The sequence below is a fragment of the Crassostrea angulata genome, chromosome 4, assembly GCF_025612915.1.
Source record: "Crassostrea angulata isolate pt1a10 chromosome 4, ASM2561291v2, whole genome shotgun sequence".
In the NCBI taxonomy this organism is placed as follows: Eukaryota; Metazoa; Mollusca; class Bivalvia; order Ostreida; family Ostreidae; genus Magallana; species Magallana angulata.
The window spans coordinates 19,607,767-19,630,346 of NC_069114.1; the positions used below are offsets into that span (position 1 = coordinate 19,607,767).

The 22,580-nt window shown below is 31.7% G+C and overlaps 1 protein-coding gene across 3 annotated transcripts in view; it reads left to right on the top strand.

Moving 5' to 3' along the window:
- LOC128179773 (uncharacterized) overlaps positions 1 to 20,222 on the top strand; it is a 94,974-nt gene extending 74,752 nt beyond the window's left edge. Inside the window, exons 4-5 of one of the 3 annotated variants that reach the window (XM_052847359.1) lie at positions 10,612 to 10,826; positions 17,094 to 20,222. In XM_052847359.1, the coding sequence (XP_052703319.1) occupies positions 10,612 to 10,826; positions 17,094 to 18,067 (1,189 nt within the window). In that variant the 3' untranslated portion in view covers positions 18,068 to 20,222. The remainder of the gene's footprint in view (positions 1 to 10,611; positions 10,827 to 17,093) is intronic. The other 2 variants (XM_052847358.1, XM_052847357.1) reach the window with 2 other exon arrangements.
- Positions 20,223 to 22,580: the final 2,358 nt, after the last annotated feature.

Below are 22,580 nucleotides of genomic sequence, written 5' to 3' on the forward strand. Positions count from 1 at the left end.
TGAAGGAAAAAGAATGGGTTTTTTTTTTAATTTAACCTTTGTGTGAAATAAGAATTTGTCAAATCTTAAATATTTCTGAATAAAAATTATCAATAAAATAATTAATTGCTAGTTCGTCTAAAATTGATCATATTTTCACATGCTACATACACCTGTACTTATCAGAGTAACAGAAACAATTTTATGCATGTGCAGTGCTGCGTTGTCTAGGACTTATGCCAAAAGCTATAGTCTAAAGTTTACGCCTCTGGTTACGCCGCTTTATGATATGCAAAATACGCCCGACTAAGTTTCGGTGAAAGTCCTAGGACTAGACTAAAATTTAGGCCTCTTTATGAAACGAGCCCCTGAGTAACGTCAGCCTAGTCTATGGACTTACACCGAAACTTATTCGGGCGCAAAGCGGTGTAAGATACGTAAACTTCGACATGGCTATAGCTATGCATTAGTCCTAAACAACGCATCACTGTATAAACATAAAATTGTTTCTATTTTGCCGTTATATACATATGTGTGTAGCATGTGAAAATATGAATCAATATTAGAGGAATACGATTCAATACAACCAGCAATTGCATAATTTTAATTAAAATAACTAAGTTTTAATAATTTCTTAAAAGACGCATACATTACATGTACTACTATGCCATGGTTCAATTATTTGAATAGAATTCATTTTTCTTCAAGAAAATACCGAACAGTAAGCACATAATATTGAAATCAACTTATACAAATAAATTTAAAAAAAAAAAATAATGGAATCAATAAAGGGTACAATTTGCTCTTCATAGAATTATTGACATATGAGTTTTTCGTATCGTTTATAATTATTTTACTATCAAGTTAAAAAAAAGTGTTAACTTATAACTTTTATGATATTGTTAATTTTGAATTTACTGGATGTGTTTAAATGCAAAATGTCTAAGTTGTCTTGTTATATGTTAAAAATTTTGTGTTTACACCCCCCCCCCCAAATTCATTCATAATTTACATATGACAATTTTCTTACCTTTTTCATCATTGGTAATTGCGCATTTTAATTGAAATGTATCTGAGGGGTTCTTAAACAAAATTTAGGCATCTTTTTTCTCTACCAGTTTTGTGATGGTTTGCATTTTAGCGCAACAATATATATAATTATATTATAACATGTAACAATTTCAAGGGACAATTGTGTATTCAGTGATGTGCTTGTCAGATCTGTTTGAAATAATTGTTATTGCGCATACGTGAACAAAGGTGGTCCCGAAATTTGAGCTCTTGCAAAAACAGATGACATTTGTGAAATATTGGTGAAATGTGCAGTAATAGTGTTGTTAAAAACTGCATTGTATGGGTTTTCTGTGGCCTGTGTGTTATTCTAAGGATATAACATGTCCGGGTCGGAGATGAGAAGACTTTCGTCTGATGGTGAAACACCCAAGCCACCGAGCAAAATGTTCAAAATGGCTGACTCTGTTGCATCAAACCGTGAGTCCGACAGTTTTGAAATTAAAATGACTATAATTGCAAAAGCAATAGAAGACCTTCAAGATGGAAAAAATCAGTTAAAATCAGCATTTAGCAGTTTCGAAACGAGTTTACTTGTTTAAGGTGTTGATAAGTTCTTTAGATATTTCAAGTATGTTTGGTTCCTGTGGGATGTTTGACGAAATGATTGGTATATCCGCGTTGTTCAGAGGGTTCTTTTCTTTTTTAAAGAACGTGTTCGGTTCGCCTTGTGACCTATATATTGAATGTGGGTGATCTCCATTTTCAACTACCTGTAGCTTTTTAAGTGTGGACGAGACAGACTGTGACAATGAGTCAATTTGCGATTGTCGCTTATCTATTTCAAGGTCAGTAGGGATGGCTTTCAGTTTTTCGTCAATGGACGACATCTGTGGATGTGGTTGCTGCCGCTAGATTGAGAAATCGGAAATTTGGAAAGCCAGCGTTAGTTAAAATTATCTTTGCATCAGTGCAGGATAAAATACAGATTCTGAAAGAGAAAAAACAATTAAAAATGGAGGAAAAATACAAAATTGTGTTTATGCGTGGAAGTAAAACTCACACAGAAAGATTTTTGGAACTTAATGCACGTACTCTGCTGAATAAATTGGCGCGTGGAAAAGATTCTGGCATTGCGTCAAACGAACGGATTGTAAAGAAAACACCAGAGAGACCAGAGTCGGAGCATCACGACAACAGTGATGGATAGGACTCGCGTCAGTTCATTTGAATGTGGGTGGATGGATTATAAACAATCACGATCTTAGGCGTGAGTTTATTTATGCGGGCTGATATTGTAAGTGTTCGCGAGACGCACTTGTAAGGAGTTATTGGACTTGAGTAAAAGACGGGCTATGAATGGTATGGGTTTAACCGAACATACATACACAAAGACGCCGTTTTTAGAAAACAAAAAATTCCCCGAAGTAAATTTAATTTCAGAATAGGAAATGAAGAGTTACAGTACGTTAATAAGTATCGAAATCTTGGTGTACTTTCCTCTAGAAGATGGACTTCAATACCGCGGCAGAGGTTAAAGGATAAATCCGGAGGGCGGGCATTTGGGGCGATAATTTCCAAAATTCATAGCTATAAAGATTTTGGATTTAATACCTTTGAAAAACTGTTTCATTTTTGTGTTGTACCCATTTTAGGTAATTGTTCCGGAGTTTGGGGATTCAAAACATATCACTCCATAGAAATTGTTCAAACCGTGCTATCCGATATTTCTTAGTTTTACACAGATACGCGCCGGTGTAAAAAAGAATAATGACCCCTTTGCTGTAGAATAATTGGATTTTTCTGAAGAAAAAAGACCCAGGGGTTATTTTTCTTAATGTTATAAACATGAAGAGAAATGACCCCCGTAGAAAAATGACCCACGCTCTAAACAATAACAGAAAGGGGTTACCCAGTATCAAAGGTATCTGTCTTTGGAATTATTTGAATTTTCACTCTGTTCAGCTGATTTTGAAGTTGTAAACACCGAACTTGTAAAGAACTTGCTGTTGTTTTTCATATCCTTAGCAAACGCTCACAAATACACTTTCATTGACACGTTGTGTTTAGAAATATATACAGGTGTTGCTACTGTTACAAAGCCATTCCGTATTTAAAAAAAGAAAACAAAAGAAAAACAAAATTTTAATTCATACACAATGAGTAACATTCTCTCTCAGAGGAAATTGTGTAATTATTAATGAACAATAACCATGGAATAATAATTGTTGTAATAATATAAACAATATTTATTGGTGAATAAATTGTCAATCGAAGAATGATATATATTTTCGTAAAAAAGACTAAGGAAGCAGGTAAAGAAGGAATATAAATACTTCTTATTTACATTTCTAGGGGAAAGTGATTTCATTTTACCTCGCGGGTATGATAAGGCAACTAACAGCGATCAAATTCCTCTGATCGATATGACGTCACAATAAGCAGCATGATGTCATATTTTACTCAGAAACATGTCGATTTTAACTTTATCTCTGGTTTATATTATAAAAATTACAGACATAAAATATCACTAGAAACTCTTCTAACTGAATATATCTTCGATTTCTCTCTATTACGTATAATTATCATTAATGACGTCACAAGCATGTTTAAAAGAGAAGATCATGTCGGGAGACAAATTATCGGAATGCAGTGTAAACAATGCCGAAATAAGACTTATTTAATACAGATACCTAAGATTTAGATGAGTGTCAGTTCGAATATAATCAGGATAATACAGGCATGGATATTTTGTTTAATCAGCGAGTGTTATAAGGTAAGCGGATCGACATTTATATGGCTTGACAAGCCTTTCCTCTGTCAGTGTGTACAAAAAATGGCAAAAGTGTAACACTACCCTGGATATTAGGAAAGATGATTTTGGTAAATATCAACGGTATATGACCTAAACTACATGAAAAGTGCTGCTAGAATCCTATGCTTTGTTGTTTTAAACGAAAAATACGTAGTATTTTCAATGAAATTTTAGAAGTTGAGAGGGTTTCCGATAAATATTTACAATATTCATTTTATGCGATGTACAATAGAATTCTAGCAGTAATACTAATAAACATGAACTAATTTCCAATCGAATTATTGTAGAAAACATACAAATGAACTTCGGGGTAGTGTTACACTTTTTGATTTTTTGTTAAGGTAAAAAAGTGATCTATTTTTAACTGTCACGTGATACCATGGCACGGCAGCTTCAAAGATTGAGTCGATTCCGAAGTAGAAAAATAATATCTTGGTGAACTCTTTCACTTGGTATTAATATCCAGCGCTGTTTTCATAAAAATAAACATTATTTAAATTGATCATAATTTTGACGGTCATTAAACTATGAGTTGCCTTATTCTACCCGCGCTCAGTTTTGTTTTCTTCTACATAATACATATACATCGATATTTTAAACATTTGTTGTAATGTTGCACTAGTATTTGTGATCAAGAATATACTTTATTTTTTGAAAGCAATTTTGTCACCCCTGTGAATGTTATTGTCATATAAATTTAGACCACGTGGTTTTATTTTACCCTTTTAGCATCGCAGTTAAAATCGTGCCTTGTGTTTAAAGGCTATTTCCTAGAATCTATAGGCAGTTGTAGTCAAATATAAAATCTAGACGTTTATTGGTTTTAAATTTTATCTTCATTAATTGGTTGATAAAATGAGTTATACAAATAAATGTGACAATAGAAAATATAGTGTTTTTCCTGCTATTGCAACTATTAACGATTAGTAGCGATTCCCCCATACGATTAATTTGCGATCCGCGACTGACCTAGTACTAGCATCAATAGTGAAACAGAATATACTATTTTATGCAGAATGTTCCTTGAAAATGGTATGATATACTATGTTTTTATACAAAACAGACACCCATCCTTTTTTTAAAAACATGTTATTGCACACCAAAAGTCTAAAACATGGCTATGATTTTATTAACCAACCCAATGTTTATATTTTCAACCAATTGTAGAGTGGTTGAACACGAACGATAACTTTGTTCTGAATATCGTCGTTGGTTTAAATAACAACTAAATGATGAATAAGACATATATATATATATCTTAAAAAATTTAAATGTTTTGTCATACGCCGAAGTAGGATATGATATGAAAAAATACCAGTACTTACGTTTTCTGAGAATATTATACAAACACTTATACTTCCGCTCAAAATTTTACAGGATCCAAACAAATCTTGGGAAAGTCTTGTAAACTTTCATTCGAGCACCTCTTGATTTACTACCTACTAAGCAACAATAAAGAAAACATTTCGAACACATTTGCAGGGTGTGTGTAAAGAGTACATGACTATAGTAAATCTTAAATTATTTTATAGATAATAAACACTGATGGAATATAATAAAAAGAGAAACAAGCTTCTGAGGGCTCCTATCTTATCTAAGTTCATTTAGCTCACCAGAGATTTGTCATGTTTTTTAACTTTTCACAACGAAATTGTGATGAATGTTAATGTTAATTAGTCAGGTAATCAAAATATCCCAGGAACAAAATTGACCTCTTAACTGGCTGAAAAAAACTATTGCTCTCTCCCTGGCCAGCACCAAGAACTTGGCGAGACAAACCATCTCATCTAATCAAAAACACGGATCTCATAAACCACCCTGAGGACTCTTGTGTATAAGTAAAAAAAACAAAAGTATTGTATGCTTTTTTATTACGGAAAATCAAAACATCGCGGATATTCAAATACGCGAATTGTAGAAATTAATGGTTGCATTTGATATTAAATTATTTTAATAAAAACAAATAAAAAATAACACTCACATCAGTACTTAGATGATTTTCCTTGTTGGTCGATAGCTTTAACTGGCTTTAAAGGTCATATGAAACGATTTTTATCACTATGATTTTCTTTCATGAATATAAAGCTTGGTATAAACAAATGTTAAAATACATGATGTAAGATTTTTTTGCCTTTGCATTACTGAGAAATAACCGTGAAAACTGAGCACTTGAAAAAATTCTTGCCCGCTTATCGTTCTTGATTTTGTGGATTTATGACGTCACAACGACCCACCGATGTAAGCAATGCATTAAAACTAGTGTAATTTTACAGTAGTTTATCGATTAAATTTTAGTAATTTTTGCATATATGAACGTGTCTTTCTTTTCAAATGAGATCATTTGATTTCGTAGTAGCCTACAGATGACTTAGTTTTAATTGGTCGTTAATGAATAAATCTAATATCAGCTTCTCACAAAAGTAAAATCATGATGAAGATCCCGTACTGGAGTGGAAATTTAACGAAAGAAATGCTCCAACATTTACAGCTGATTAATGAATTATCCTTATCCTTTTGAAATAGAAACATCATTTTCTTCTTCGGTACGCATAATGATTGAGCTACATTTAAAGGGAATTAAAGCATTTAAATTGATTTGATTTATTTTGTCACATAAAAAAGTATATAAGGCAGGCCAATGAAAATGTTTGAGGCATTGTGTACATAGTTTGTATTTAAGAGCTGCTATAAAATGCCGCAAAATTATTCTTAAATTTTATTTCGAAATAATATAAATTTCTGACTTATTGATATATACATGTAGCAATATCTTTAGAAAATACTGTGTACACGTGTATTAACGTTTTATTAAATTAGATCGCGGAAATACGGCATTTAAGGATTTAGAAATGTATCGGTAAAATAAATCGGTTGTTTGATGAAAATAGTTGTGAACGAATGTGAAGATAATCAACAGATTTTATTAAGAACAAGCATCAATAATGATACAAAAAAACGAAAGAAAACATTGCGGAAGAAAGTGAGATAAAAGGGATCTGTGAGGAAACACCGTACATACACGTTTTAAAATCAAAACACCGCACATTCAAGTACACGTTTCAAAAACAAAATATTTGAAGAAATTTCTCTTAGACTAAAAATAATTAAATGGTAACATATTTGTGAATTTGAAAGTGAAACAAACAATATAATCGTGAAGCGAATGAGGCACAATGAGGCCTACAAGTTGTTTAGAAAAAGAATCTTAATGAATTGCATGAACGTGCAAATGGGAAAAAACGATCAGACTTATTTTTGAATTTGTCAATTTCATTAAAAAGATCAAAATAAACATATAAATATGCTTATATTTAAATTATATTATACTTGCATGTGGATCTATGAAGAAAATCATTTATTCTCCCTGCAGTCTCGAAACTGAATATCATTATGTACACGCTATTACATGTAAATAAAAACGCACACGATTTCATTTCTTGAGAGAAAAAATACTGACGTGGTTGATTATTGTATAATTATACAAGTTTTTATATAAAAAAGTGTTTTTTTTCTTTTAAAATGCTGCAAAATGACATGGATATTTGTATTCACAACATAGCTTTATAAGGCGATTGGGTCTTAGTGACGTCATAAGCAAGGGAGGTAAGCCGCGTAAGTCAATGTTCCTTTTCCCGATTAAGTAATTTTGATCGGCTGTGGCGCTCACATTTTGCATAAAATATCCAAAAAACAATGTCAGTCTTATTAAATAGGCACTTATGAACTCATTCCCGTATATAACTCAATATGGTCAGGATATCGTTTCATATGACCTTTAAGGCTGCTGTTAGTGGCTGCTAGCTTCAGCATGATTATAATGCCTAACAATGGAGTGATTTTTTTCCTAATTTTGGATTCATTATTAATTCTTGGTGATGCAATTGAATACCCAGTAGTTTGTAGTAGGGAAACATCGTCAATGCAAGTATAATTTATGAACAATATCGACTCTACTCTTTCAACGCCAATAAATAGAATTTAGTTTTTAAAAGTCTTGTGTCTCAAAAGAATGTTAATTTGTTCCCGCTCGTAATAATGAGGTACATGTAAATGTAACTTGTTAAGATGAAAACCATACTTCCTTACAATACGTCAGTATCTTGCTATTTCTTTGAATATGAATTTTAATTTCTGTCACTTTCTGTAAACTGCAGCAAAAATTACAATATTGTAAAGACTATTCCACAAATAATAAAAAATTATACTGAAAAACTTTAATCTATAAGGGGGTCATTATTCTACAGGGGTAATTTTTCTTCATGTAGAGTGTGCTCATTTTAGAAAATGACAGTTATTCGTTAGGCAAAATGGTCATTTTTCTACTTAGAATAACAACCCTGCGTAGAATAATGACCGGGGAGTGATCATTCTACGTCGAAAAATGACCCCCGTCATTATTCTACGGGGATCATTATTCTACGTTACACCAGCAATTAAATTAAATAGTGAAGTAGGATGGTTAACACCAACACAGAGGCGCTGGATATCATGTTTAAGAGATGGAACAGAGTAATTAATATGGATGACGACCGTCTTACCCAAAATGGTTTCATGTTAACTTATCCTAATAACAGCACATGGTGCTCACAAGTAAAAGAAATTCTATAAAAATTAGATATTTGTTGCTATTTCGATTTTATCCGCATTTGTGACATAAACGAAGTGAAATCTAAATTATTTTAATATTAAGAAGATACATGTAAATGGCAATTAAAAACAAGGTCTCTACCTGAACTTAGGACGTATGTAACGTTTAAACAAAAAGCTCAATTAGAACCCTACGTAACGATGAACATAACCAAGCAGGAACGGTCTTTGATGGCACAATTCGGATGTGGAATTCTTCCTCTCAGAGTCGAAACTGGTCGTTATCGAAATGAACCTCTTCAAGAACGTTGTTGTGTTTTGTGTAAAAGCAATTCAATCGAAGATGAAAAATATTTTATTTTTGATTGCAAATACTACGAAAAGAATAGAAACTCTTTCATTCATAGTGTAAAGTGACATATAGGTTCAATGGGCTGGTTGTAATTTGATGATGTATAATATTGTGTTGTACTATACTTTTGACATACACATGTCACTATAATAAAATATGTACTTACAAGTTATTTACTTACTTGAATCAAGGTTATTCAAATAAATGTCTGTCCAAACTCAATTGTGTCATAATTACAGTATTTGAGAACATTTTATTGATAATATATCTTGAATTTTGATAGAGAATCACAAATTAGTTTTATGGCATTGCATCATCAGTACCAGTGAGTTTAATCGGCTTTAATTTTCAGTTACGTTTGCATTCCACTAAGTGCATTTACAGGTGCAAATATTGTATGCTAAATAAATATACTGCTCATTATTAGCTATTTCCTCAAGAAGCATGTATGTTCAAATAAATGAATTTTTGGCCAGGAAAAGTTTTTAATAAGTATGGGGTAAACATGCTCTAAATGTAGTAAAAAAAAAAAAACCCGGTGATCGTAAAATATTTTGTAAATTTATAAAATGCAACATATATAAATCTAATAAGAAGGCCTTTGTTTACACTAAAAATGCTTTTATAAAACATATGTCGAAAAGGCCAAAAAAGAAAAAAACATCCTTGTGATATATATATATATATATATATATATATATATATATATATATATATATATATATATATATATATATATATATATATATATATATATATATATATATATATACACATATAAAAGCACTAAAAATAACCAACAACACGAACAATAAAGTAAATTTAGTACTTTATTGTTCGTGTCGTTGGTTATTTTTAGTGCTTTTTTATATCTCATCTTATAACCTTGTATCTTTTGATCCGACACTTTAGATAACGAGTGTTGTTGGTTTGCTAGTGCTTCTTATATATATATATATATATATATATATATATATATATATATATATATATATATATATATATATATATATATATATATATATATAATGTATTTCTCATTATGTTTCAATCCTTAGATGATATAATAAACTCTCTCTCTCTCTCTCTCTCTCTCTCTCTCTCTCTCTCTCATGCACATTAATTCAGCAGTATTTAAGTGTGGCGATAACTTAAACCGTATTAGTGATACAATATAATCGTCGTTTCATGATATATATGCTTTCTATGTTTACACCCGAACTTACGCCTACCTATGAGTGGACGTAATATTTTGGTTTAACTTGCGTTCTTTAGTGAAACACTAATATCCGCGCTAGTCCCGTATTTACTACCACGTAACACTAAGTCTGGGCGTACCACCCCTTTTTGAAACGAGCTCTAGGGTTTAAATATTAAAGATTGACCATTTTGTACCTACTCTATATATTTTTCTGAAAGATAGATACTAAAGATAGATTTTGAAAACAAAATAAAAACAAAGCATATCCCTTTTCTCGTGGGACCTTTGTAGACAAACACGATAATCGGTATTTTGTTTATAAAAACTTATTTATTTAATATTTCCAATACGGATCATTAAAATACAATTTCGTCTAATATACAAAGTTCTCAATTACATGAATGAAAAAGTACATGCTGAAATATAAAACATATATGTGACGGAAAGTAAGGTTCCCTTACAACTGTGTATTTCCTAACAATCCATTTTGGTGTGTTTTATAACGTACATGTGAGTGATGTTTAAGCATTTATCTGCATACGTTTAATTTGTAGAAAAATAATTGTAAACATTTCTCTTTTTTTTGTTATTTGGATTGACAATGAGCAATTCTAGACCCAAATTTGTGAATTTTTTTTATTAAGTACTTTTTCTTCAATAAAACAGTAATCAAACGCACCTTCAAGACACTACGGACGTCATCTTTAAACAACCTGATGGCAAAACAACACCAAACCCACAGAAAACTACAAAACAGACAGAAGCAAAAAATCTTCAAACCAACAACTATAATTCAGGGATCATAATTGGGCCGATTTTTGGTGCTATACTCATTGGTATTTTTACCATCGTGTCGATCTGCATAATTAGAAGAAAAAAAAGTATACCAGTTTACATTTCATATTACATCTATTGTGTGTTTTAAAGAATGTTTGAAATGCAGATTATCTTTTAAAATTATATATATATATATATATATATATATATATATATATATATATATATATATATAAAGCACAGAGAAATTCACTTTTGTTGGAGCTCCACCTTCCGCCCCGACTGAGGCTTGACCTCACGACCTCTGGAACCCATTCTCCTACCTAGCAGTGAGCGGCCACCGCGCTCCCCACTCGGCCATCTTAGCAAAACAAAACTCTTGCTTTTGATAACTAACGGAACCTAGCGCCCTGGCCGCGCACTACACAATCGCTTGAGGTATAGGTGGAATACAGTTAATCGACAATTTGAGAGGATAAGAAGGATACACATTGCATAGATACACACATATATAATTAGCACAACAAACATTGCAATAACTCCTAAATTGACATATACCTGCCTATAGCGAATGATATAGATATACATAAAGCAGAGAAATTCACTTTTGTTGGAGCTCCATCTTCCGCCGCGACCGAGGCTTGAACTCACGACCTCTGGAACCCATTTTCCTAACAGTGAGCGGCCACCACGCTCCCCTCTCGGCCATCAAAGCAGGACAAAAATCTTGCTTTCGATGACGAACGTAACCTAGCACGCTGGCCACGCACTACACAGTCGCTTGAGATATAGGTGGAATACAGTTAAACGACAATTTGAGAGGATCGGAACGATGCACATTGCACAGATACACACATATATAACAACCATTGCAATAACTCTTAAATTGACATATACCTTCTAGTTCAAGCCTTGGTCGGGGCGGAAGGTAAACCCGCGGACCACCTTAAGGAATGAATTCAATATTTGTTTTATGCGATATAAAATGGTTTTGGGCAGTTTACGCTTTATAAACCGCGAAGCGGTTTATAAAAAAGCATAAACTGTTTCAAACCATTTTATATCGTATAAAACTAATAAATATTGGATTCCTTGCTTAAAATTTAATTTTTTCTACTCTTCATTGTAGATAAAAACGGTCATTTGACCTTTAAAATGACGTAAAATTGTACGAAATTCAAACGTACCGTCAGGCCTATTGATACGTTTTTGACGTTAGTCTTACTATGACGTAGGCAACATTCTTTACACGATATAAAATAATATTTCAGCCAATCAAAAAGCGCGTTACAACCAGAATTAAATTATTAAAGTTATATAGCGTAATATATAGTAAAACAAAATCAAGGACGATGAAACAGTCTATATCAAACTATTTAACGAAGGTTTTAGTGACTTTATGAAATGTTTTTCTTTTTCCCTTCGTTCAATTGCATTGTCCGTATACACAAACAACACGTCAATCAACCCGAGTACAGAAAAATTAATCTTCTTGAACATCTTGATATTTGTGGCCGCGGACAATTTTCAGTTTTTCCGTTTTACAAACTTTATACAGCGAAAACGTTTGCAGTAAATAGGATCAATTTGTTATTATATTCTGGATATTTATTATTTCTAAGGGCGCTCTCCATTAACGTTGCCTCGCCGGCGACGTTATCGGGAAACGGTGACATTAATGGAACGGTTGGCAACGTCACAATGCTCCAACATGGACGATTGCACCTTGAAACTGACACTAATCTTAAAATTTGATCCAGAAATTTTGGCTATTTGCAGTTTTAATATATTTCAATGTAGTAGGACTAATTGTAGTACTGGAAATACTGGTTTTGAAGAATATGATAACCTCGACGCCATATTGTTTCATAATCGGCAACGGTATATTGCGTTGCAACAATATATATATATATATATATATATATATATATATATATATATATATGTGTGCGTGTGTGTGTGTGTATATATATAGAGTTTAAGACTTACACACATCAAAGTCTGCTTAGCGCAAAGGCCAGAAGGCTCATTCGGGATTTGAGATTCAATATCAAAAAAATTAGCCAATCAATTCACGATCTGAAAACCTGTACCGTAGAGACATCATACTGCATCATACTGGTCTGAATATAAATTATCTGTTCATGCTCTTACCTACAATTAATTTGTTATATTATCTCATATACATATGTCCACTGGTTGTATAACGATTAAATCAACTATGGTGAATTATCCCATTAAGTGTAAATAATTCAATAAGTGAAAACACCGATTACATCGTGTGCTACATGGATGAATGCGATTTTGCTTGTCTTGAGCGCGGGTAGGTTAAGGCAACTTTAATGACCGTCAATATTACGATCAATTTAAAAATTGTTTATTTTTATAAAAACATTGCTGAATATTAATATCAAGTGAATGTGTTCGCCAAGATATTATTTTTCTACGTTGGAATCGAGTCAATCTTTGAAGTTGCCGTGCCATGATATCACGTGACAGTTAAAAATAGATCACATTTTTACCTAAACAAAAAATCAAAAATTGTAACACTACCCCGAAGTTCATTTGTATGTATGATACAATAGTTCGATCGGCAACGAACTCATGTTTATAAGTATTACTGCTAGAATCCTATCGTTAATCGCATAAAATAAATATTGTCATTATTTATCGGAAACCCCTCTCAACTTTTTCAATTTCATTTAAAATACTACATATTTTTTATTTACAACAACAAAGCACAGGATTCTAGCAGCACTTGTCAAGTATTTTAGGTTATGTGCTTTTTATATTTGCCATATTCAACTTTTATAATAGTCGGGGTAGTGTTACACTTTTGCCTTTTTTGTACACATTGACAGAGGAAAGGCCGGTCAAGCTATACAAATGTCTATCTGCTAACGTTATAACACTCGCTGATAAAACAAAATATACATGCCTGTATTATCCTGATTATATCCTAACTGATATTCATCTAATTTTGGATATCTGTATTAAATAAGTCTTATTTCGGCATTCCGATGATTTGTCTCCCGACATTGATCTTCTCTATTAATCATGCCTGTGACGTTATCACACCCCCTCACCCCCAAGACATCATTCAATCCGGAGAGTATTCGCCCCGACTGTGTAAAAATTGGTTCCCGAAGAAAGATATTTTTTTCTCAAATAAATATGTTTTAAACCTACATGAATATAATGAAAAATATTAGTGTGTTTTTATCTATTGTAACGCGTGTCCAGCCGAAAGGTTATTATTTGTATGTTGACTCGTTACCGGTTACACCCTGGATTCTGCAGAAGACATTATTTTATAAAAATAACCTGTTGTCTTTTAGGCAAACCAAACTGAATCAAAATATTTATTTTGACTACTTAATAACTAAATGTAATCAAGACATTTACGACGCTTGGTACACTTAAATCAAATATTTATCACACAGGGAATAATCTAAGCTCTAATCTAATCGATGTCTCCTCTTATTTATCTGAGACCAATGTCTATATAGCGAATGTTCCAACCGAACTAGTCTCTGACCAATGATCCAGGACAACTTGCTTTACCAAAGGTCCTGACCTCTGACCTAAGGTCTCTAACCAGTTGTTTTCCCAACTCACTTTGACTCTGGTGTACAGGCTTATTCAGCCTTTATTGCCAAGTGTCAAAGCTACGGTGGTGTATGAACTGGCACAACCTATAATATAAGGCTTATTAAGCCATCTGTAGCCTTTTTTCGTACGCTATAAGACTTATACATGTATAGCCTTATTGAAGATGACTGTAGATCGGTTATTCAGCTTTTCTAGAGATTTCTCAGCACGGCTGCAGAGATCACATCTACTGATGCTGCCGACTATCGCTATCTATAATAGCATCGGCATTGTCCATCTCTCATTTCAAGGGAAAGCAGGTTATCACCATTGCAAAACCCTGTATCACCCTGTTTCCTCTAATTGGTAAAACCTGGTTCGTAACACTATAATATAAGTCAATTATTCAATAATATAACCAACTTATCAAAAAAGAGGTTTATAATGAAGTTCAAACACAATGATTTTAACTACAAGTTCAAAAACTATAGAAGATTTAAAGGTATATGTGGCATATGTTTAGTGAATAACAATAAGATATTATCATTTGCTTCATTTCTTTACCTAAAGATAGGACTTACACACAAATTACGCTTTAAAAGTCAAAAGCATAGCAAAGATACAAGAAATCCAAAAAAAAAAATTTCTTTTATTTTTCACTGGCACTGTAAAAAATGCAGAAGATTTGAATAACCCCGCCTTAAATTGAGAGAGATGGGTATACCGTTAAGTTTGACAGATTTGGCAGTGAAAGAAAGAAGAGACCGAATGACAAGGATAAGGACAAAGGGAAGATTGTCATTGGAGACTATGAAGATTGATGGAACATGAATTATAGCCGAATCAAACTTAAGTTTCCTTCATGAAGTTGGAGGGTTTTGCTATGGTTAGGTTTGTCATGTGTTCCGTGGCTTTACTTTATAAGTTATAAACCACAAGTGAATTTTCGTTTAGAGGAATTTTTGAATACAAAATGAAGAAACACTCTCAGTGCATGCATCCTTGAGCCTCGGGGAGAGGGGTATTTACTCCGTTTACCGTGTCGATGATTCTAAAATCGTGTATCATCTTTATTACATATAATTAACATTTTATATCGTTCTACATTAATGAATATTGGAATTATAATGCTTTGAGTATCATCATCTGATATAATAATTATCTAATTTACGACATGAAAAACGCACTTCTAATTGGTAAACAAACTGTTTTCCATTGCGTTTTCAATGATAGGTTTTCCCGCAGTCATGCACAGTGGCGTTATAAATGTAGGATCACATCAATATTCATCAGACCTGTATCAGGTTTAGAGACAAATAACTAAAGACAGGACATGTTTTATGGGCCCAGAGTTTGTGAAACGTCTAATTATAAAAAGCATGATGTATATGTTTGCTCATACTCATGTCAAACAATTAACTCCAAATACGCCACATATACCTTTAAAAACTCAACAACAACGAGAGAGAGAGAGAGAGAGAGAGAGAGAGAGAGAGAGAGAGAGAGAAAGTTTACCTGACATATAAGCAAACAGAAAGTGGGCTATAAAAAAGCCACGGTGAACAAATCGACACTCTATCACCCCCTACCTTCAATCGTATAGAATACGTATTTTTCTGTATGGAAAACAATGCCAGAAGTTTTGATCATAATAAGGAAGAGAAATTTTAAGGTTTTGAATCAATTTTCATATAATGTGATGTTATGAAATCCAAATGATCAATTCATAATCATATTTTATACAAAAGATAAATAATGCTTATGTGCTCTTAAATCCTGGTAAACCCTACATCACTCTAGCTGTTGACGAGAACCTGTAGCACATTTGCAGCTCTGTTCTGCTGCTACCTTGATTAAGAAAAACAAAGGATTGTGTGAAGAGCATTTATTTAAAAATGCCAGATGAAGTTTTACTGAATATGAACATGAAAATGTGAATCTGCATACATTGAGTAAATTACAAAAAATGCAGCAGAAGGAGGGGCAAAAAAACATCCCACACCTTTCACATAAAGAAATTTAACTCAAACAACCAAATAACTTAAATTTAAGAGGATAGAATGGGTGGAGGTGGGCAAAAATTCCAAAGCACACCGATTTGGAGCCAAATTTGATATTATAAGATCCGGCTAATAGCATGAAAATGCTTTTAGCGGGAAGAGCATAAAAATACGAAAAGACCTTTGAATCCTCCTACTATCATAATATGAATAATCAATTGTTGCATAGTAAAATATGATGCATAATAAAAACTGTAAGTATTTTGATTAAATCCTGTATATATGTACATAAATACACTTAATGTATTCTTTTTCTTTATTGAAACCGGACTGATAACTTTTCTCTATTTAAATTAAAACATATTTTAAATAACAATACCAATGTGCCTTGGACCAGCCCAGCCTTCCTAAAAATAAAATTTTCTCACTAATCTAATTTTATATTTTGTGAAATGAAGCATACAAAGAGTCGTGTAGCTTGGAATAGAACGACATTTATATGCACGTAGGAGCGTTCACGAACAATATTTATTTAGAACAGTTTCATGTTCCTTGGATACAGGTTTTCAGATCCATGATTTGATTGGTTGGTTTAGATATTGAATGTCGAAAATCGAATTTCGAATTAGCCTTCTGAAGTTAATGACGACGGACCTCATTTGCTATGCGCAGATGTATCGCGCAACTAAAAAGACAGTGTTACTGGTATTCCCAATGATTTTTTATCTTTTAAGTTGATATAAATGCATTACACATTTCATATCGTTTTCTTTCTATCAGCATTGCCATTCAAAAAAAACCAAATTCGCCAGTGGAAAAAGGAAAACAGTGATTTCTATTCAACCCGAGCATGTAAAGACGTAGAACAAAGAATAAAAAACCAAAGCGTAGTTATGGTGATAGGTCATCCAGGAACTGGAAAGTCTGCCATTATTCAACATATTGCACTTCAGTACAAAAATGAAAGATGGATTTTAGAACCATTACAGTCTATTATGGATTTTGAGAAAACTTTTTCAAGTAAAAACAAAACTCTTTATATCATTAACGATCCGTTTGGTAAAAATGCTTTCCAAAAAAAAGAATGGGAATGTTGGCGTAGTAATGAGGAAGCGATCGAAAGCTGCTTAACCAAAAGCTGCTCGAAAATGCTAATGTCGTGTCAAAAATACATTTTTTTAGATATCAGGATTCAATCGCGTTTCAAGGACTGCCCATATGTCGTAGATATCACTAAAGTCGAATGTAAATTAACTAATGATGAGAAAAGGCAACTCTTAAGAAAATACACAACTAACGTGGAATTTGCCAACGATTGTGCACGTAATGTCGAAATCGAAGCATATTTTCCACGGTTATGCAAATTGTACAGCAAGAAAGGAGACCTGAATCTTTTTTTAAAACCCGAGGAAGTTCTGAACAGTGAATTGAAGTGTTTAAGAGAAGAAAACAGAGAACTGTTCTGTGCTCTTATTGTATTAGCTATTTCTGATGATAATTTTTGCATGGAACATTTACAGAATATGAGTTCTACACAAAGTAAATGTATTTCAGACGAGTGTGGTATTAATGGGATAGCACCGTTTTCTATCAAGGACAAGCTTGATTCTATGGATGGTTTTCTTGTTAAGAAAAACAATTCTGATAACACCGATTTTCCAAAGGAAATATATATGTTTTATAATAAAAATGTACAGGAAATAATTGAATCATGTTTTAAAGACATTATCACACGGATAAAGAAAAAAGTATGATTCTGTAAGATATAATTATTTTGGCAAAATCTTTATAAGAAGCCTTTATGATTGAGTCAATTCAAGACTTGCAATTCAAAACAAATGCTGTGACGTCTATTTACTTATCTTACCTAATTAATGAAACAGTTTCATGATCAGTATGGTTAAAAGGTCCAATTATTCATTGTAGAGTATTAACAAAGATACATTTTCTACAAATTAAACTACGTTACCTCATGTATGATCTTTCTCGTCTGTACTTACATATTTTTAAATGAATCAACTCAATTTTTAACAAAAAAGCAGTGATGGCATTAAAATATTTACTGTCAGTAACAATACAAAACTTTAAAAGGGCAATTAGAGACTTTATAGTTAAATAACTAGCTTAGATTGCTTTAAAATTTGGGGCAAAGGAGAAGTAAAATACGTTTTCGCATTTCTGCTCATAGACTTAATATTGAAAAAGGACAATATCAAGGCATTCCTGTACAACAAATATAGCTGCAAAGTGTTCATGCATTATCTAACATAGTTAAATGTATATATCTTATTGCATTGATGAATCATGTCGTGTGAATCTGGATATTCTATGCTTTTACTTCATTCATTATTTGTAATAATCATGATATTACATGTATATACTAGTATCAGTAGTATGCCCCTTTGGGGCCCCTGATTGGTGAATAAACATATATAATTTTTTAAGTGTACAGTTTTGGGTAGCTGTCTCTCTACAAAACTTTATTCAGAAATAAAATTTGGTGTTGTAAATAATGTCACTATTAAATTCAATAATTCATAATTCGGGGTAACATTGTAAGATTTTAATGATTAATAATGATTTAGTTTTTAGCTGTTCCGTCAAATATTTAATGAAATTGTTGGTCAAATGAATTGGTATTGGTATTTAGATCCGTTTGTGAATTATTTCTTTTGTTAGGAAGGCCGAAAGGCCCGAGTTCAAGCACAATTGTACTAATATTTCAATTACCGTGGCTATGTTTTTTAAGTCACGTAATTACTCGTTCCAAACAATTAGATTCATTAGGAAAAATTTCACAACTTTTACTTTGCCACATAGTGAATTTTTGACCAGCTATATGTAAAATCCTTGAATTCAAAGACGCAGAGCTGTTGGAGGAAATACCAAACTCGGTCACTTCAATCAAGCTATCCAGAATTAAACATCCTAAAATTGTTCCCTTTTTGGATTTTAGAGGTGTGCAAATTTTCGTTTTTATCGTTTTGTAATAAATTATGAGACCAACTTAGTTTTATAAAAAAAAAAATTGTACTTTATCTTTTTTTGAATTCTTCTACATTTATCGTGATCTTTTAATTAAGTCATTATCTGATGAGAGATGTGCAGAACGACCTCATTTAAAATATAGTATTATATAGTTATACGTTGTATATTAGCATGTATATTAGCATGTTTAGCTACATTCTCCAGTCGTATTTTATATCATTTTGATTTTAAATACAAATCATAAAAAGAGTGGCTTTTGAATTTGGCGCCATGGAACTAGTTCCGCGCTCTTTATGAAAAGAGTTAAAAAGGTAGTTTTTATATGTTATAACCGTATAACGGGGAAAAGGTAAAGATGCTCGTGTTAAAATTGTATTAAACACTTCATTGATTGCGGTAAATATAATTCAGAATACAGTATTAGCCTCTTAACAAACAAAATTTTATTATGATAGGAAATTGTTAAATATTGATGCGTTTTCTCTGTTGAGTGATTAATAAGTTACTGTGAGAATGTCAGCTGTAAAGGCATTTTAGTCAGTTTATTTAGTTAATAGTTTTATTGATAATGATTATGTACACCAGGCTTTTTATAATAAATTATAATAATGTAATTTTTATTATAATACAGAGGTATTTTTATATTGAATGTTTACCCCCTTAAAGTCAAGTACTGTTATATGTAAATTTACTACATTTAGAACTATTTTGTACCTGGTAACTTCTATTGACGATTTTCAGAAATAAACATCATAAAATAATCAATTATTATATACTTATTTTCACTTTCTATGAATTTTACAGTCACATTAATTGACGAACCAGATTTGGAAAGCTCCCACATGTACATAAACATCAAAAGATGACGCACTTTGAAATTTTTTTAAAGTGCTTTGATATCGTTAACATTTATGCACTGAAAAAAATTAATGAAAAAAATGGTTCAGAGTTTGGTCGAAATGATCGACACTTTTATATACAATAAATGATTATTTCAATATTGTTTAGATCAATGGGATATATTTTTAAAACAAGAATCGAACGCTTTTTTAGCTAACTCGATTAATGATTAATTATTTTTTCCTTTTCTTATAAGCTTACGTACATATGTAGTTTGACAATTTACACATAAAAACAACTTTGGAGATTTCAATTATCCAAATCGGACATAAACTCCCTTTTCTTTTTTGGGTCTGCAGTATATTTACTTCTTATCTGGAACACTTATATATACATGTATTGATAATGGAGATCAGTGGATTAAATATGTTAACTGGCTTGAATTGCATGATCTAGTAAACAAACATGATATGAAAAAAGGATACTTTAGTTATGTTTATCAAAAACAATATGATATTTAGAATATCAGTCCGAGAGTAAACAACTCATACCTTAATGCTTATTTTTTAGTTTACCGTAATTCAACGTTTGTTAATGTAACTTATTTTAATGAATTGAATTATTTGATTGCAATTTGAAAAGAGGGTGTAATTATAGGTTGAAACACTTACAGATTCTTTAACGTACCGTTAGAAAAAAATTTGTTTGACCAGCTCGTTTTTTTCAATATCAATGTACTTTATTTACAACAAAGCGTATTTTTTGCATTCTTATACATATACTCCATGGCCAAGTTCTGAATATCATTAATATGAATTGAAGGATAAGGGGTAGAAGACCTAATTCCTGTAATCAATTAAATGATGTTCTGGTTTTTGATCTGACGAATCACCACACTATCTACAAATTAGAAATTCAATTCCAGAATTTGTGATTTATACATATTTTTCACAGTTCAGAGTCTCGATGAAAAAATTTTATGTTCCTTCATAACCCACTTTGAAAACAATTCAAATTGAGTAGATTTGGTATATAACTTTCGCACTTCGGAAAAAAAAATTCAACTTATCAATGTCAACAGGAAAAATATTTAGAAGATAACTCTAAATTCCTTAACTAAAAGACTTCAAACATGAAACAAGATGATCATGACATGAGTTAGATCTAGCAAACTCTTTAACCTTGACTTTTTTTAATCTTAACGTATAGCCATTTTAAATTTAAATAATTGTATCCAAGTTATAACAAAAGAATTTCTTAAAATGTAAGTTAAGATATAATAATAGAAGCCATCAGATCCTTGTTATAAATATTAAGAAACTTACTGTACTTAACGCGTGTGTTTCTAAGTTCGTATGATCAAAATCAAGGAGGTATAAACCCCTAAAATGAGCCCGAACCCCTCATAAACACTCTTAGAAATAATCTCTTCTTATGATATTTAATCAGTGTTTATTATCTATATTAAGATAATTTAGAGATTTTTAGATTTACTATAGTCAGGTACTCTTTAAACATTTTCTTAAAAAAATAAAGTATATTCATGATCACAAGTACAATATTACAACAAATGTTTAGAATATCGATGTAAACGTATTACGTAGAGGAAAACAAAACTAACGTAAAATGATGTTTTTTTTAAAAAATCACATTCGCCCAGAAATGTAAATAAGAAGTATTCATATTCCTACGTTACCTGCCCTCTTTGTCTTTTTTCACGAAAATATTTACATGTATCATTCTTCGATTGACAATTCATTCACCAATGAATATTGCTTATATTATTACAACAGTTATTCTTTTATGATAATTGTTCTTTAATTGTCACATAATTTCCTCATTGTGTATGGATTTGGTTTTTTTAATTACGGAAAAGAGTTTATTAAAATCTTCTATTTTTTACAATGTTTCAGGAATGAATTTCTAATGATCAAATAAAATTGGAGAGTCAGTCGTAGAGATGTAAGCAAGATACAGGGCTCACAATTCTTTGCCATATAAACAAGGCTCTTGTCTTGTTTGTGTTTACATAGGTTCAATGTAGTAGTGAAAATCTTTTTCAGCTGATTTGTCTATGTTTTTATTCATGTTATGCATAACTAAACAGTTCCTAATGTTTAGCTCATTCATTTTAGGTCTAAAACTGGAATTTTCACTTCAACATTCAAAAAGGAAACAAAAGCTTTGTTAACATAGTAAAGAATTTTAAGCTCTGTAACTCGCTTATATCTCAAAGGATAACACTCAAATTTTAGTTGGCTATTAAATATGCCTTACTGAAGGATTGTAAACATTAAAATCAGAAAAATGATGTTTGACCAAATTCGTGACCATGCCCCTTTAAATCAAAGTAATATGCACAACTTTGATATAATTCTATATACATGCAATTGAATGCAAAACAAAAACGTCCCTAAATCATCTTGACTTAATCATTAC